This window comes from Dermacentor andersoni, chromosome 8, assembly GCF_023375885.2.
Source record: "Dermacentor andersoni chromosome 8, qqDerAnde1_hic_scaffold, whole genome shotgun sequence".
Taxonomy (NCBI): Eukaryota; Metazoa; Arthropoda; class Arachnida; order Ixodida; family Ixodidae; genus Dermacentor; species Dermacentor andersoni.
The window spans coordinates 120,662,416-120,681,610 of NC_092821.1; the positions used below are offsets into that span (position 1 = coordinate 120,662,416).

General features: G+C 49.3%; 1 protein-coding gene and 1 non-coding gene across 2 annotated transcripts; one reads left to right on the top strand and one right to left on the bottom strand.

Moving 5' to 3' along the window:
- The first annotated feature begins 6,269 nt into the window (after positions 1–6,269).
- Positions 6,270–8,420, top strand: LOC129384391 (uncharacterized). Its single transcript, XM_055069838.1, has one exon. It carries the CDS (start codon positions 6,270–6,272, stop codon positions 7,953–7,955), a length of 1,686 nt encoding a protein of 561 aa, XP_054925813.1. The 3' UTR covers positions 7,956–8,420.
- Positions 8,421–12,861: 4,441 nt separating this feature from the next.
- On the bottom strand, positions 12,862–12,965 carry LOC126529508 (U6 spliceosomal RNA). Its single transcript, XR_007599245.1, has one exon. It is a non-coding gene; the product is annotated as a U6 spliceosomal RNA (small nuclear RNA).
- Between the last annotated feature and the right edge of the window lie 6,230 nt (positions 12,966–19,195).

A 19,195-nucleotide genomic window follows, 5' to 3' on the forward strand; every position in this document is an offset into this window, starting at 1 on the left:
TTGGCTCTCAGTGCACCTGGCGGAATCGGCGAAATGCACCAGCCTTCAAGACTATCGCCGCACACTCGGAGGCCATAATTTCAGTTTTTTTTATTATTTTTTTGTGACCCATAACGTTGTACAAATCGAGTGACTTCACGCAGGCGCTTGAGCCGCTGTTTGTATGTTGCGACGACGAGCGCGCAAAAATGTTTCACTTCATGTCAGTATTATTTAAATTCATATTTGCTGTTCCAAGCCGTAACATTGCGCAACAATCATGCCAAATGTTGAGGAAGTAGAACTTTATCGTTCGTGATACTATACTTCTAGGAACTCACATCGAAAGGCCTATCGTAATAAATGTGCCATGTTCCTTCAATATATATCAGCTTGCTGCACAGCCATGAACATGAAAATAGCAGTCAACAATTTATTAAAGCAAGATTGTGAGAAAAGTGGCAGGCATGAATATGGGATGAAACTGCGAAAAGCAAGTAATGTAGAATAATGGGAAATTAATGGCGTGATGGCAATAGCTTTACACACGCAAGACACACACAAGACGCGTTGCAACTATCCAGATGATGAAAATAATAACACGATTTAGAAAAAGGTATTAGAAGGAAAAAATGTGACGCTTTTACTTGTAAGGCACTTTTTCTTGTAAGGAGGGTGAATTAAGGTAGCAAAATTATGTGAATGGTTGCGTGCCAAAATAACACGGCTACAAAAATAATTCGGTGAGCACCAACATCCTCATTTTGAATGTGTAAGCCAGTGCATCCCTCATTAAATAGCTGGAAGATATTGGCATTGCAGTCAAGCCCTTCGTGTTGGGGGTCTTCACCTGCATTCTTCGAAGCCTTGCAATCGTCTTCTGATACTTGAAAATTTGCTCTTGAATATGCATGATGTCCTTTGACGGTAGAGTGTATTTTGAGGAAATAGTGGAGATTCCAGCAATACGTAGAATGATAGGCAGAATGTAAGTAATACTGAAAGCATCAAAGCTATTGAATGTAGACGCTACGTTCCTCCGTATAAGCAATACTGGAGTTTTCAAAGCTTTATAATAGGGATGCTGCGTTCCTTCGTGTAGTGCATATTTTTTTAGATCTAAGGACAAGGACGCTCTGTTATAAATGCTAAGACACAGGAAACTTTCTTTGGTAAAGACTCTATACACAATTAAAACACGAAAACACGTATCTTCAGCGAAATGCAAAACAGCTAACAACGTTCGAATGCGCATAGCCTGCTACAGACGTTTAGAAAGCGCGCATTATTGCCATAATGCAAATATTGCACGTGTAGCACTTTCAAAGTGGCTACATTTCTTTTGCAAAAGTGGAGCATCATACGTTTTCAGAAGTCGCTCCCCTAACATAACGCTCTCTGCATTGAACGGCATGTGTTCATAGGTCGCATTTCCTAACGAACCATTTTATTTTGTTTTCTAACTTCGTCATTGTATCGAACGGGTCTCGCAGCTCGGATGCTGCCGCATTCCTGTTATTGCTACCATCACCGCTCATTGCTGCACGTGATAAATAAAAAAAAAACAATGCTGTCGCATTGGCGTAGCAAGCGGTCAGCAGCTGTTGACGGCTTCAAGGCCGCCGTCACTCGTTCATGCGGCTAACAGTACAATAACGAAATACCACGAGAATAAGTCTTCAGCAACGTGCAAAAGATCTTCCTGTGGCCTTACCATGAAAAGGCGACGTAGCAGTAATGCCAGACGCTGGTAGAAGAACCAAACAACGATCCACGGGGGCATCATAGCGCGCATTTTGCAGAGAGAGCCCGACGACGGACCCTGAATGGGCTTCACGCGTGTTGGGCCGATGGCTGGGCCGTGCCGCCTGTCAATCTGCTGGCCGCCGCCGCAGCCACATATTTCTTGATGTGCTCTGCCACCTAGGGAAATCCGCGAAGCTCCATAGGTGGGCCGTGAAACGGCTCGAGTGTCCACTATTGTCGTTTACTATGTGACTCTGTTGCATGGCAGCGAGAGCGACACTCCTTCTCGCTCTGTTTTACTCCCGCAACCAGCCAGTCTGTGGGCGCCGTTGATGGTAGCGCAGCGAAATTGGGAGCCTGGCTGCTTCGGACACGGTCGCTGCCGCTTCGGAACTTTTGAGCAAGACTGTACATACATTGTCAATGGAGTAAGTAAAGCCACTGATGACCACAGTTTTGGACACGTTGTTCCTTAAGATGCATTTTTTCGCTTGCTTAGGGAGGTATCAACCATTTCGGAAGATGATAGTTTTTGCTCGCGTTTCTCTGTCCGCCGATACGATTGTGCCATTGGCGGGTAGCGGCAAGAAGCTTCGCTGTGAAAGACCGGCCTCGACTACTGGGCTAGTGGAATAACGGTTGCTCTCCGGCCCTTCTTTGGGGAACGTGCTTTGTGCATAAAAAAATCATAAATGTGTACTTTGCCTAATAATTCCTGTAGCTTATATCAATCGCTGGTTAGGCGTTTTTCACTTGAAGAACATTAAGAAAACATCAGAAGCGCGAAAAACCGTCCAACGCTAAGCGCGTATCCAATATTAGTAGTTTCCATGGACGACATCATTTCGGCCATCTTTGATTACCCGCGCAAGCAAGAAACATGACAACACGACAGCTTCGTCTTGCGCCGAGTGAGAATTCGAATACTGTGTGATGATTCGATGAGATAAAAAAAAAAAAAGGTCACCGTCAAACGCAATGCAACGCGAACGTGTCAATATGGTGCATTGCCTCGCACCATTCGTGGATCTCGGGTACCGGCACTGTGCGTAACCGCGTCCTTGACGTAACGCGATAACTATCGAGAGCGTTCCTTTAACAACATCAAACAAAGAATAGCTTGCTTAGCGGAAGCACGTGAAGCACGAGTAGACCAGACAAACAGTAACGGTGACATCTAGAGCAAACTGTGATTGCTTTTTTGTTGTTTGTTTCAGTACGTACGGCTGCACGCGTTGAGAGACTCTGTGCGCCTTAGATGTGGAGGCTTAGTTCTTTCAGAAAGAATTTGAAAGAATTTGCGGCTTGACCAGTTGAACGTCCCGAAGCGAGACACGCCGTGGTTTGAGGGTTCCGGATTACACCTCGACTATCATTGTTTGTTCGACCAGCACCGAAGCCCAAGTGGGCTAGCTTGTACGGACATCATATATCGAGGGCTGTGTTTTTCTCGAATTTCACTCACTACGTCAAATCAAGTTACATATTGAGCGTATAACCGCATGCGGCATTCGGCTATCCCACATTTACTGCACTCTATAAGCACCGAGAACGACCTACAGGGGCGCTGCGAGCGGCGCTCGCGTGACGTCAGACCACAGACTTGCGCCTGTCATCTGCTGCAGTTCGGCCGGTGTCTGAACGACTCCTGAACTGTTTTCGTTTGTTCACTCTCGTTTCATCTGTTTGTATTATTGGCGGTCGTCTCAAATACATTTTTGCAACGTCTTCGTTCGGGAAAATTTATTCAAAGAGTTTGTTTCTTAGACGAAGCAGTTATCAAAGGCAACGCTAGAGTGCCAGGCGAAGGAGCGCCGACCCGTCCATTGCGGTTTTTCTTGCGGGGATCGGCAACCGCAAGAACATAGCATATAATAATGCACTTATGATATCATACATACCGCGGTGCAACAAGTATGTCACAAAAGCTGGCTATATATGACTTATACAACAGTTACCTTCAACTCTTTCTCAAAATTAGGGGGTTTTTCACGTGTTTAATTTAAGTGGCGCAAATTTGAAGTAAACCCATTGAGGCTTAAAGCCGTTTGCAGAATACGAAAGGAATGCACCAATATATATTCCCTTTTCCGTGCAAGGCGTTCAACTCACTTGAGCAATTTACTGGTGTCTGTTGCTTGACGAATGTACATGACGAATATGGTTGGCGAACTGATACAGACTGCTAGGTACAAATGTTTTCGTGAAATATGCATTTTGGACCGTTGGTTGCAGCCAGAAAGAAGCCGAAGCGTCATTCATTAGTAGTATGGGATATAGTGAAGATGTAATGGCACAGTGCAGAGTCAAGAACCAAGTGAAATATGTAAGGCTTGTGGTGTCTTCGTTATGAAAGTTTGCGAGGTTCTCTTTTATATGCAGACGAAACGAATAGTTCTACGTTTGTATAAGTAAACAATGTTGGATCGAGATATGGTGAGGCCGAAGGTGCTTGAGTTTTCCTTTTGTAGGTGCCCTAAGCTGCGATGTAGTACCTCAACTACACCTTAGGCATTGCAATTGGCGCTGCGGAAAACTACTGTGTGGTTTCAAGTGGGGGTTGTAATGAACAAATGGTTTTCGAGAACAATGCGCCTCTCGCCATAATGAAAGTCGGTTGCTGCCGTTGCGGGAGCGGTGTGCCATATTGTCGACAAAGGATACTGAGGGCCGCCATCAAACATGTCACTGCTTGCTATTTATTGGCTCTCGATCTTAACCAGGAAACTTTTCTTTCAGGTCATCGATACTATGGTATTTGTGATTAACTATGTAAATACTCTACATGACGCGCCGTCGTGTTCGTAGCCGTGAGCAATTCGTTTACAGCGGCCTGTTTCAGAGAGCGCTGAAAGCAGCAGCAAGCTTTTCATACGAAATCCGTGCCTATTTCTTTTACGCAATAATAAAGCTTTCATAGTTGACTAGAACAACACACCAGAGTAATAAGAATCACGGTGACAGCTTCGCTGGACAGTGTCTTTCTAACACGGATAACATGTTGACACCAGGTACCACGATTTATTTTCCATGTAAGATGCAATGTCTCTCGTAGCTAAGTACTAGAGGAATGTTAAGTGCTTAGCAAAGCATCGTACACAACCTAGTGTGTTGAATTTGGAGGCATTCTTCTTACGCAAAATTTATGGACAGACACGTCGCATATATGCTTTGCGAATAGACCAGTACCAGTAGACCCCGTCAACGCTACATGCCTCGCCATAACCAATCCGTAAGTTTTCTCGACTCACGCGCTTTTGAAGGAGCAATCCTGTGGTTCAGGCTTGGGAGCAGAAAGAAGCCGACATATCCTTCGATAAGTACGGCTCCAGCCACCCATACCGCGAACATACACGAAGGGAACGAGCGCACCCGGCAGCCGAGCGAGCCGGAGTAAGCGGCATCCTGGCCGTGACGTCACTCGCGAGAGGGCGCAACTCCAAGTTCTCTCCGCTTACACCGCACCGACGTCACGGGATCCACCAAAATGCCTTGTCAGCAGTGTAGTCATTCACTTCTGATACACATCGCTAGCCTTTCCTTAAAAGAGCGCATCGATTTATTATTCGATAACGAAATGGATAACTTTATTTTTTTTTTTCGTTTTACATTTTGATCCTATACTACCGGTCGAAGCTAGAATATTGCGCGTCTTCTTGCCAAAACTGGCGCTTAGTAGGCACTAAACAGTGTCCTGAACGCATAAATCCCCTGTTACCGAACTATATTCGAGTCACGTTCCTTTTTTTTTACACTCGTCCGGTGGCCACAACCCGTAAATCAACGCCAGTCATTATCGCGTATAGATGCTGAGGTGGGTAGTCACGTGACAGCCAATGAAACACCCAAAGAATGACGCGCGTGTCACTCTAGCTGCTGACCTTGTGACCCTACTAAATATGATTACGTATCTAGAACTTAACCGCATGCCTTTATGTGCCGTTCAAATTCACGTTCAGCGGAAGGGTATAAATGGGCGGGGCAAATTGAAGCGGCCACTGCAAATACATACACCCACGACAGACGGTCGATGCAACGCGGACGTCCCTACCACCTCAACAATTCCCGCAGTTCTCCAGAGATCATGATCTTCTTGCAAAGGTGAAGTCGCTGGTTGGGGGATGATTCCCTCAACGTGCACACGGGACCACAGTCGCGTCTGTCGTCTGTTTCGACACCTGACAGCTTGCAACAAAGTGTTGTGGCACGCCGGCCTTCAGCTCTGAGAAGAGTCTCGCAACAAGCTCGGAGACCTAAGCGTCCGGACGGTGCCAGGCGTTTGCCTCGGATCCCTACATTGCGAATTGTGCACCCACAACGAAGAACCAGCCCTGTCCCTCTTACGCTGGCTCCTCAAACGGCACCGGTGTATCGTCTCAGTGGCGGCAAACTACGGTGCCGCGAACACAAGCCAGCTGGTCGAAGCCCTGCAATCCTCGTCGAGACTCGAGAGGCTCACCCTATTCGGCAACGCAAGCGGCCAAGTGGAAGTCTTCGAGCAGTCGGCCGGATGTTCAGTCGGCCATGCGTGTTCCGCCGACCGAATGAAAATTCCCGCCCGCCTGCTGGAAAAAGATGGCGCCGGACTGGTTTCGTTGGATGTATCGGCGCTGAAATTAAGCGTTGTCATCGGGAAGAAGCTCATCGATGCTCTTATCAAAAATGACACCATCACTGAACTGGCTGTCGGAGGCTCTTTCTTTGCTTCAGGCCCCCTCGAAGCCGCATCGGTGTGGTTCGCAGAATATCTGGTCAAGAAAAACGGGACGCTCCGAAACCTCACTGTGATAGAACACCAGCTCGTGTTCGCCACCGCGGCGTTGCAGACGCTGGCAGAAGGGATCAGCACAATGACGTCTTTGGAAGATCTATTCGTGGAAGGCCAGGCCGCGAGTAAAGATTGCGCGCTGTTCCTGGAAGTCGTAGCCCATAGCCCGTCTCTGAGGAGTGTGTGCTTGCTGCTCGAGGGAAGTGACGAAGACTTCCTTAATCGTCAACCGGATGAAAACGTCGACGCACACGGCGTTCCTACTTGGGTGTTAGCATTGCAGGAAAACAGCACGCTGCAGTATTTGAAGCTTAGGTTAACGTGGTCCAGCAGGGAAGACTGCTACCTCTTGCTCGAAGCACTTGAAAACAAGTGCCGCCTTAAAATTTTGACATTGAAAACCGTTCCGAGCGATTGTGGTGTCCAAGAAATTTGTCGCATAATACGGGATTGCGGTGTTGGCGAAAGGGTGCGCATCGGAAGCTATGTCGTTCTCCCCGAGGACGTTGAGATGGTTTCTGCATGTGAGGCAGTGACAGCCGTCACTGTCAGTTCCTTTATCTTTCTAGCAGACGTAGCTGCTTTGAGAAACATGTTTAACGTCATCGCTACTTGCAACCACATAACGTTGCTTCGCGTGTACCTTGATTTCTTCGATAACGACGCGTTCGCATCGCTAGCTGCGTACATTACGGGATCAACCTCCATCAAGGTAATTCAGCTAATTATCGAAACATATGACTCTGGCGATGAAGGGGACGAAATTGACCAGGAGGATGACGAGTCCCTACGTCAGTCGCTATCTAACTTGTGTGAAGCTCTGTCTTTGAATGAGAGCATCAGCAATGTCTATCTGGACTCCACGATCGAATTGCCCGACGAAGACTGTCAGAAGCTCGCCGACGCCGCTTTGAACAACCGGCAGCTTTACGAGCTCATTGTCCCAGCCGTCAGAGGCAGCTCTGTGCCTGTATTCCTGGGCCGTCTTCTGCCGCGATTAGCCGAGAACTACAGTCTACTTTACCTGGAGATTCCCTTCTGCTTGCAGCACAACGACGAGATGTGCGCTGCCCAGGATGTCACGCGGCGTAACTGCGGCCTCGTACAGCGGGCGACCCGGTTCGTGACGGGAGTCCACGGTCCAGAATGCGCACGCCCCTTCGAGCTCCTCTCGGAGTACCCGGTACTCGTCGAGAGTGTCGTGCGCAAGCTTGCGCAGGACCGGGACCGGGCGCAGGTGACCGGGAGCGAGAAGGCCGAAGCCGTGTCCAAGATCGAGGAAGCCCTCCAGGTTCTGCGCAATGCGGACTTACACACTTACATGAAGTTCACGGGCGTCATCCAGGAACGGGTCGAGTGCGAGGTCCAGGAAGACAGTAGCAAGCAGTTGGACCAGCTGAACGAATACTGCTTTCTGCACATTGTTCGGTACCTGAAGGTAGCGGACGTCGTGGAAGCTTGAAACTATTTTGTCGAGGTCGCGTCCTCTGTGTTCTGCGCCTCTCCAACAGCATTCTGGATATTCGCTACAAAAGAGATGCTCCAGTAAATATGTAGTGGACATTTGCAAAGAGTGGCAAGTCTTCACGGTAATTGCGGCTACCCAGCGTAATTACAGTGCGACGAAGCGTACTAGCGAACCGCAATCACGCCCTGGTGCCAGTCTGTGCATCGAGCTGAGACTCTTCGTGTTCGTGCCTTACAGTTTCCTTGGTGGCATCGCACGTGAAGCCACTGCTGGATCGTTTAGTGGAAGCTTTACCTGTGGTTCATGTCCAAACTCGTTGTTGGAATATATTGACGCGTGCACTGCATGTACTTCGTTTGTGTTTTACCAGTGACCACCTTTGAATGGCTAACAAATTTTAAACGTTATCGCGTGGTGCAAAACACTGTCTGCATGTATCGGAACATTCTCGATTAGCGTAGCTGATTGTCTGTTGCCTTTGTCGTCGCCTTACCCTGTTTTCTGTGTTTATGCACGACGCGAATGTGTTCAACTTCCTGAAAGATGTGCGAGAGCCAGCGATTACGCTGCAACTTTCGACTGGTCATGTATGAAACCCAATGCGCTGGACACGCTGATGGGTGCTCGCCGCTATCGTTGCACTTTCAGTGAAATTTCCTTTTCTGGGAGCGAATTCGCCCAATAAAGAGTTTTATGATTAACTGTTTTGGTACTGTCTTCTTTGATATCGCAACAAGGTGTCAATATAAAAATCGCTCAAGTGTTCTATATAGACAGCTGGTGAATCTATACGAATACCGCTTTTAGAGCGCCGCTCTTCGACGGCCGTTCCTCCACTTAGTGTCGGCGTCCTCGGTGTGATGGAGCGAACGAGCACAGCGAAGAAGGAAGGAGGGAATAGAGAGCGGAGCGGGGTATGAAAGGCGGCAATAGCGAAGTGAGCGCGAGAAGGAATGCGTAGTGACGTGCAAGACGGGCTCTGCGGCGACGACTGGCTCACGTATTGGCCGCGCTTAACGCCTGCTTCACCTCCACCGCGGGTCGGTTAAGTATTGCACTATCTTTGGGATTGGCCTCGTAGAAAAAATTGTCTAAGCGCAGACTTTATCCGCCAGATCCTAGCCATAGACACCTTAGCTCTAAATACTGCCGCGAACACCGGTCAGTTGAAAAGAGGAAAGAACAAACGAGCTGAAACACCATGCTTGCGAAACCGTAACTCTGCAAGATACTCGAATGTTCGTTTCATAAACTGTATGTGTTAGAGCATGTGCAGCAGACCCGCGTGATATAGAAGTTTACAAATTACGTGAAACGTCTTTCAATTCTTACTACGGTTTTGCATAAATGCTACTCCCGCATTAGCGCTATAGTTTTTGTCAACTTTTGAACGCGAAAGAAACTGCGCAAGGACTTGGACATGTGAAGGGATCTTCTAGTAGGCGATTGGAATCTATTAGCGTGTTTTTTCATGTTCTTACTTTCTCGCGGACAACGTGCGCACACATCTGCGAGGCATGTTGGGATCGATCGGATAGTTATCATTGGTCGTGTACGTTTTTCAAATGCGGCTTTATGTTCTGCATAACTTCCTGCTGCAAGTATCATCCGCACTTAGCTTACGACGCAGTAATATCATTGATCAATAAATATCTATAGCGGGTTGAATTTCATTTCCCGTACAAATACAGAGAATCAGGGATTGACGCGGGCCTTCATTAGCCTGCATACGCAGCAGATGATCGTGCCGAGTAGTCGTTTCTCGATCGCATGCGCCACAGGGCTCAATACCACGGAGGATATATAGCTTGCTGCAATTATGTTTCGACGTGAGACATCGTTAACGAGGGTCAAACTTGCTGAAACCCATGCGTGGAAAACACGGTAACTGTGGCATATTCGCTCCTAGCTTCGCAGCCATACTATACCCATGTCACTCTTTGGCATCGTTCTGTAGAGGAGTGAAGCCATTACTCGGCCATGCCCACGTGTCGCATGCGATAATGGTGGCGCTGTCGGCCCATGCATGACGCAATCGGAGGTAAATTTAGCTTCGCGCGCGGCGTTCAGAGAGGCGCATATCTGAGCAGCATACATTTTTCCATCCGAGCAGGAACGGTGGTGTCTGAGAGAGCTCAGCATGCCGCAGTAGGTACAACTTATCCAGCTCAAACCGGCGTTCGTCGGGAGTTCTGCAAGGGTTACAAATGCGCAATATGTTGTAAAAAAATTTCATGCGTGCTCGGCTACGACCTCCTCCTCCATGCGTTCGACACATGCGGTTCAAAAATGGCATGGACATATTCGGGCAATAAGGCAGGGAGATATCCGAAACCTTCGACTACCGCGGTTCGTGTTCGTCTTCATGGCGAGTGCAAGCGCCGGTGATTGAAGCAAACGAGAGGGCACCACAACCCTCTGTAATGTGCGGCGCGGGCTCGAGCCGCTGGAGAAGCCACGGGGGTCCCGGACTACGGTCCGCCCCCCCCCCCCATACTTTGTAAGGGCTGGGCCCTTAGGGCTCAGCTCACACCTCTCCTGTAAATAGAATAAATAAAGTTTTATCACCACCACCACCGGGCTCGAGCAGGCCAGGGAAGCCTCGGGCACCACCAGAAGGGAGCGAGGAGCCACTTTTTCTGCCTTCGTGCTCCTACACTCTCTCCAAAACAAGTGAGCCCGCTACGAATGGAGAGCGAGCACGATTGCAAAAATTAGACCGCAAACACCCCCTCCATCTAGCTGTAACATAAGTTAGGCATGACTGATCTTTGAAATGGGTGAATAAATGTAACTGATGGAACTTGTGTATTTGGTTACGTAAATTGTGTAGCCAAGTGACTATACACCATTCGCAGCCCGCACAAGATGTTTCACGTATCCCACAGCCTAGCGTAGCAAATGGCCCATGAGCTGAAGATAAAGAAAACAAAAACAAATGAAAACCCCGAGTCAGTGAAAAGGAGGTCGGAGGACGTCATGTGCTTTTTTAGGGTAAAAGATTTACGTAATTTTTGTCGCATATCTGTACACGTGTACTTGTGTGATAGCGTTTCCCTTTCTGTCACGCGGCGCATATCGCGATCCCATCGCCCTCGCCCACTATGCGTATACAATCGCTGGCCGCAAAGCCGTAGTTTCTCTATGGCAAAGCTGTGGTGTTCTTTTTGTCCTTTATATACCTTGTGTGTCATTCGGCCACGTTAAGTTTCTGCCATGCAATAAAGCATGTTTCAAGTTCAGTCGGTCCCTTCGTTCACGAAAGACCTAGAACACGACAATTTTATCTTACGTTTGTGTCATGTAGTAGGGAAGGCCGTTTTTATTTGTGCTGCTGATGAAAAAATAAAAGACGTTTTAAAAAATGAGTCAAATGCTATTTTCTTCATGACAAACGTTATCACGAACTGTAACCCGGCCGCGCCTAGAACGCTACCAGCCTTTGACAAAAAGTTAACGTACTTAGAACAAAATTCTGAGGAGTGATCTCGAGACCTTGAGGTTGTTGAAAAAGAATATCTAACCGGTCTGCTATTTCGCAGACCAGGTCTCATCCTTCGACTTTAAACGAGCAATCCGACCACTCAAGAACAAAACCCGGCCAACTGTCTTCATAGATACCGCGATGAACTTACTACAAATCATTTAGGAGGCTCGGAGCAACGGTTTTCGCCGCCAGTAGGGCGGTAATTACCAGTAAACGACGAGAGGCAATGTAACGACAAGGGTCAAAATAAACGTTCTAAATCACGGGATAAAATGGCCACACGCGACGTCGGCGCTACGAAGCGATGTCACGTGATCCCACTTTCAACCCAAAAGCGACCTCCGCGCTGCTGCTACCAGTTTCGGCCATCGCACTCGGTACTTTTGGGTAATCTGCGGCAAGTGCAAGTCGGGCTGGGTGATAACTCGTCGAATATACTCACACTCGCCCAAGGCTTAATATGAATAAATATTGTGCGATTTTGTCAGAGAATTCAGAGCTCTGCCAGAAAGACGAAGCACGGATTGCGATAGGAAAATTAGTAGATAGAGGTACGAAGTGTAGGTAATAGTTTTATCAGCCGCATGAACTTGTAAACATTCGCTTACTAACTAAATTAACAATGGCAGAATATGTAAGCGTGACTCAACGAGGATGTAGAAAGAAAGTGACACACGGAGACAGCGTTGTCTGCTGTTTTCTACGTCCTTGTTCAGTCGCGCTGACACATTCTATCATGGATTCAAACCAACTAGCCAGTCAGCGTGTTCTAACTAAATTGACCAGCACAGCGTCACGCGCGCACATGTAAACATGAACACACATCGCTCGATGACAGCGGAAACTGTCCGTGAAAACGCTGGAGCTTGGAATCGGGGCAGTAGTCGCGAGGCAATTGACCTCCGTGCATCTGTCGCACCAATGCGTACGAAACGTCTTAAACACAGCGCATACGAAGCTACCGGGACGACGCGCACTCTGCAAACATCGTGGATCCGTTTGAAGATGAGTCCCGCACGGGCGCGCTCTTCAGCCACGTTGCAGACTGCTTTCAAGACATACGAGCCCCGGCAACGCTTCCCTATGGCGTCCACTACGGCGTCTGCAATTCCCGTGGAAACGCCGTGGTAGACGCCGCGGTTGTCTCCACTCTGTACGGAGTGGCGGGCGATGAGAACGTTGAGGCACGGTAACAGCCGCCGTAGAAGAACGCCCTTCCACCCCTCCTCACCACCCTGCCTCGCATGCCACAGGAGAAGGCACGCATCCGGGCCTCGTTCCTCGCTCTCCGTATGCGAGATTGAACCGCGTTCGCCCACTCACCCTCACATGCTTTCACTCATACGGAACCTCACGGCGTCGGCGACGGGAGATATATACCTGGAGTGTCAATGTAATTGCTATCGCAATAACAAAAATGTGGAACGCTTCACCATTTTGCTTGTCATCTTTGCGCAGGGGCGATGCAAATCTTCTCTGTATCGTTCCAATTTTTAGTATATGTACTTTGGAAGCGCACCTGCTAATCTTTCGTTCAACTACGTATCGCCATGATTTCGGTGGTACCAAAGCAGCAGTGAGAGTTCTTTAATATCCTAAGATTTGAGGCCCCGACGGTTAATAAATCACAGAAAGTGCCGTGTTTTACAGGTATTAGGATTCTTAGCAATCAACTGCTAAACTGACGACAGTTCATTTCAAAGAATAGGATTCGTATACCATATTAGTTACCTGTACAACGAGGGAACTGCGCCGGCTGCCGATTTCGGTGCCGCTGTTTGTTCCACCCTCTCGTGGGCATCACTCGAGTTAACGCACATGCCGCGTAAATTCAAAGCGTGGTACCAGAATTCTACGCAGAAACTACTCTGGGAGTTGTCTAAACTGTGCGTAAGCATTCTGCCACTTGCTCACATCCACGCACCCCGGCGAGTCATTCTAAATATTATGAAACTTCATCCGACCAGTATAAACCTTTTCCAAACCTTAGTGGACCAGATCCTACACTTATCAACTTTGTCTTCACGGCCACACTAACTTCCATGGTAAGCTTCGGGTACGTCCCCGCGCCGCGCAACATGCATCCGGAGCACAACGTCGGTAGAATTCACCGTTACGGTGCATTCTGCAAACACTACAAGTACCGACTCCACATACGCTACGCTACCTTCTTGCCTACTGCATCCCAGAGCAGTGTGAAGGCGCCCTTCGCGACGGCGCCTTTGAGGTCCGCCTGGCAATGATCCGACGGGCACGAACTTTCGCCGAAGACTTCATATAAGAGGCCCGGACTGCCTCCCCTGCTCCCTTTCTTTGTTAATAAACACGTTTGCATCGTCATCACGAGTGTTACCTCCAAAAGAAAGCCCTATGGTCATTCCGAACCCGATCGAAATCTCCCAGCCGACGGTAACACTTTCGGTGCGCAGGAAAGCTGGACGTCATCTCCCAGTCACAGACGTATTTTCTTCCATCCGACCTGCGGGACCCGGCTGTCCGTGTGGTTCACTGGATGGGGTCACCCTTAATGTGACGCGAGTTCCTATATTAACGAGCACACTCTTCTTTTAGCATCATCCTTTTTTATCCTATTTCCTACTTTTTGACAGTGCCGACCAAGGTTCAGGAGTGACCTTGCGCTGTAGAAAGTAACGGTGCAGTCAGCAAGCTTTCCTCTTTTACGGTCGAACACTCTCTTCTATTTACCGATATTTATGCTGGCTACGCTGTTCTGTATGAGGGGCGTCACTCAGATGGCGAATAACAAACAGCCGCATTATAATTTTGAAAAACTGAGTAAAGGCTTTTGTTGCGGTAGCATTGGTCAGCATCAAGTCAAGGCACATCAGGTGATACGAGCGTACAGCAGATATAGGAGCCGAAAGCACAGAACTGTTGAGCCTGTAGATGGTTTTATTGAACATAGTTATAACCAAGGTATAAAAGAAACCGTGTGAAATTTGTGGCAAGTAAATGTCGACATTTGTCCGGAGTATCGCTGTCGCATCGTCAATAGTTTCGTCATTAAAACTAGTTTCCGTTATGTCGTCCAATATTTTGCCAACGACATGCACGCCACTTTGCAACGGCAGACGACATACCCTCCGCCTTTGACCTCAAGTTTCGTCTGATGTCGAAGAATTAGTTTTTGTTTATCCTCATGAGCATGTTAATTCTTTGCGCATCCGGCAGTCTCAACAAGAGCCAATTGTCTTCAAGTAATGTCCAATCCAAGTTTCAAATAATGCTGGCAATCCTGTATACCTACGTTGGTACAAATCTGCACAAGACGATGCGAAGCACTATTTGTGCGAAGAAAACGTGCCCGATTCATAAGTACATATGAAAAGCTGCGTGTTTTTCGACGCGATTGTCTTGCAGCAATGTCGGGATTTTACATTTAGTAAGCAGACTCAACGATTCTTCTAAGCACCCCCTTCCCCCTTTCCTCAAGCAACTAATATCTAGTGAGGAGCAGTGGGAGGCTGCCTTGCGCAGCTCCAGGCACGAACTTCAGGAGGCCATCCTGGAGTGGGCTGAGAGGATAAAGGAGGCCTACTTCAAGTAGTTCCTCCCCCCACCCTCTATTCCATTGCCCCCTTCCCTTTAAAGAGGGATAAATAAAGTTTTTCATCATCATCATCATCAACAGACGCCGATGGCAGCCAACCAATCAGGAGTCTACTGGGACACACAATAGCTCAGATTAGCGATTGTTAACAAAAAGGACAACCTTTATTACAACTTGTATAGGCTTGCTTTCACCATGTGTCATTAGTTGCAGCTGGACATATCGCCTTGTCCGGAGGCCGCCGATGAGGCATATGAAAGTGAGCGATAAGACATTAAAAGCAGGTGTCTTTATCAACTCGCACCCGGTGCGTACATAGATAGTGAACTTATACCAGACGTCGCAAATAATGATCCCTCTCTCTCTCTCTCCCTCCTCAGAAGAACGGATTGAAAATAAGCTTCAAGAGCAAACGGTAAAGGACGACCCACGGTGTCGAGCCACAGCCTGCGACTCGAGTCCTAAGAAAGCTGTAAAATGAGAAGACTAAAATGTCGATGATGATACTGAATACCGAAAAATGAAGCGGGATGGCTCGAACAAACAATGGCCGCGTGCATTCCACGTCCCGAAATGACACTTCGCCTCCAACTCATCTCCGGACACATTTGTCGCCTACGATATAAGTCAACGCGGGAGCGAGTGCCGATTGGTACCGTTTGCTACACACAAGTCCCTCTGGCGAGGGCACGACACATTGCATCAGGAAGTGTAACCATTCGAGGCATAATGAAAGCACAATAGTATGTCGACCGCTCGTTATGGGGCTCTGTGAAGGCTCCCTGAACGCCAGCATTGGGGTCATCGGGGAGCAGACTCCAAAACGATCGTTCGGCGAAGGTGCTACACAAAGAATGACTTGGCGAACTCCCTTCAGGGTTCCAATACGTCGGCTACCTTCAGGTACCGGCGAATGTGAATCCAGCAGTCGTAGTTCAATTGGTGCAACTGCATGCCGCCGTCGTGCAGTGCATTGCACTCGACGCGTTTCTTGACCACGCCGGTCACGCGCATGTACTCGTGGACGTCGCTATGGGCCAGACACTGCTGGACGCCACTGACCATGGCCGCAGCTTCGGCCTCTCCTCCTAGCGACGCCCTGGCTCGAACACTGTCGACGAGTACCGGGTGCTCGGAGAGGATCTCGAAGGCCCGCGCGCAGTAGGGGTCGTGGTCGCCCAACACGAATCTGGTCGCTCGTTCGACGAGACTGCTGTTACGTCGCACGATGTCTTGGGCAGCGAACATCTCGGCGTCGGCAGGTGCGCAGTCGTCGATTTCGAGGCGAAGCAGGTTGTACTTCTGGGCCAGACGGGGCATTAGACGTCCCAGGAAGGTCACGCAGAAGATTTCGCCGAAGTCCTTGAAAGAGAGCTCGTAAAGACGGGGATTCGTGGCGGCACGGGCGAGCACCGGGTAGACGTCATCGCGCAACTGCACCGTTGACTCCAGCACGATCTTGGCGATGCGGAGGTTCGAAGAGAAGGCGTCGCACAAGTCAAGCATAGAATCACATAGAGACTCGTCGTCGCCGACGTCCTCCATCCGGGCACTGATCTCAATTGCTTTCAACGCGGACGCGTTTCTTATGTATGTGAAAAGTGACGCATAAACGCTGTCACGGTAGAAGTCGAGAAATACGCTAAGCGATGTGACGTGGCTGCAAGTACCCAAGACGTCCAAGGCGCTTCGGAGGTCAGTCCTGCCGCGAAGGTATCCGTGACTGAGAATGACGGCCGTCACTTCGCGACAGTCCGAAAGCTTCGGAAGATCTCGAGGTCCAACGCGATGGTCGCCGATGCAGACCCTGTGGGCGAGTCCGCACTCCCGTATCGTGCCGCAGACATCGCGCAGGCCACCGTCATGGGGAAGACTGTGCAAGGTCAATTTCAGTATGGAGCGGTTGCGCGTCAGTGCTCGCAGTAAGATGCAGCAGTCTTCGGTTGTGGACCACAAAATGTCCAGGACCAGCTCCTCCAGAGTTGTGTTTCTCTGCAACGCCGATGCCCAAGCGCGAGCATTGACCGCTCGCGCGCGTTCAAGTGGGTGGTGATTAATCAGTCCATCGCCGAAGCCCGTGAATCGCAGGCTCAACGTGCGAAGACTACGACTCTCGGCAATCGCTCTCGTGAAGAGCCCGCAGTCTCGGCTTCCGACATAAAACTCAGCCGCGAACTCGTGCAGCGTTGTCATTGCGGAAATGGCCTGCACGAGGATGGGCCACCCGGGTGCGGTATCGAAGTAGACCGCGTTCAGGGTGAGTTTACGAAGCGTCGCGTCTTTCTTGCTCAGATACTGCACAAACCGCTCTGACGGTCGGTTCCGGGGGCCGCACGATAAGACGCAGGCTCCAACGGCGAGTTCCGTGATCGTGCTGTTATCGATGAGCGCATCGATGAGCTTCCCGGCCGTGGGACGGCTCATTCTCGTTGCCGCCACGTCCAACGACGTGAGTGCGGCACCGTCTCGCGTGAGCAGGCAATTGGGGATCATCATTCTCTCACCGCAATGGCCGCCGACATGCTGGCACGCGAATTCGCCAGTGTAGTGCAAGGACCAGAATCTGTCGGTGCACGGGTTGCGGATTGCCGGCTCGTCTCTCACGATTCCGATGACTCTGAGCCTTTTCAGACTCGACGAACACGCCAGGACTGCGCCCAGCGGACCTGCGTTTGCCACTGAGTAGTGCAGCTCCGCAGACACAATGCACCGGTGCTCTGCGATCAGGCGGCACAGGAGGGCGATGGCCACCCGCTCGGTGTGGCTCGGTAATCGGCGGCGAATGCTCGGCACAATCACGACGCTCACTCCTCCGAGCTCGTCTCTCTTGTCTTCTGTGAGCTGAAGACCCGCGTGCTACAGGACTTCGTTGCAGGCTGTCAGGTGTCGCAGCAGCTGACAGACGCGGTTCTGGCCTCGCGTGCAGTTCAGACGAAGCAGCTCGGCAGAAACGAAGTCGCCCTCCATTGGGGAATCCACGTTCCAGGCAGAGCTGTCGAAGTGATCACCGCGGTACCGACGTGGCCACTGCGGTCCCTGTCTCTCGTGGGGACAGGTGTCTGCGATGGTCACTCGAATGCCGGCTGCTTTTCACACACACGTTGTGCGTACCCCCATCTTCAACTAGTCACAAAACGCATGGGTAGCAAGAGCGTTAAAACATCGACATTGTCAGGGAGGACGGGAGGGGTAGTTCGACAAGCAATCTAGACTGACAATGCAGACCGTTGAGCACACACTTAATCGCAATGACGGCAAACCCTCCCCACGTGTACGCATGTCGCTTACGTCACATCCTAAAGTAATCCATAGCGTTAACAACGTCTCGCCTTTCGGAAGAAACTACGAGATTCCTTTTTTTTCTGTGGTTTCGTTTTTTTTTTCGTTTTTGCGCGGTCGCCACAGTTCCTATGCGCAGAACGCGAATTTTCGAGTCGGTACATCAACGCCGTGCCAAACTTTTTGTCATCGCGAAATTCAACCGCGAGAACGACATATGTTATCAATTTGTCTTGTTTTTCTAGTTTCACGAAATACTTAAGATAAATTTTACAAATTTAGCTGATAAGCGCAAGCGGATATTCATCGTTACGCATTTATTGCACCCTTTACTGTGCCGAGGCCACGGAATCCACACAAATTATTCGTCAGCAGTGTAACTGTCCACTTCTGATAGGTATCGCTCACCTTTTCTTCAAGAGCGGGTAGATTTATCTTTCTAAATTGATAAACTTTGTTTTTTTTTACATTTTGAACCGTCACACTCTCTCGAAGGAAGAATATTCCGCGCTTGCATGTAGTACACGATGGCGCTTTGTGGCCCCTGAAGGGTCCTGGACGCATATGTGCACAGTTACCGAACAATATGCGAGCCGCGTTCTTGTTTTTCTCTTTTTTTGCGGTTGACACGACTCGTAACTCAAAGGCAATCATTGCCGCGTATAGATGCTGCAGGCCGGCAGTCACGTGACATCCAATGAAACACGCAAGGAGTGACACGTGGAATGACTCTAGCGCCTAACCTCGTATACCTACTAAATTTCGCGACGTATCAACAGCTTAACCGCATGCCTTTTTTGTGCTTCAAGTTCACGTTCAGCGCAGGTGCGTGAGTGAGCGGCGGAAATTGAAGCGGCCACTGAAAATACATACACCAACCATAGGCGGTAGACGCAA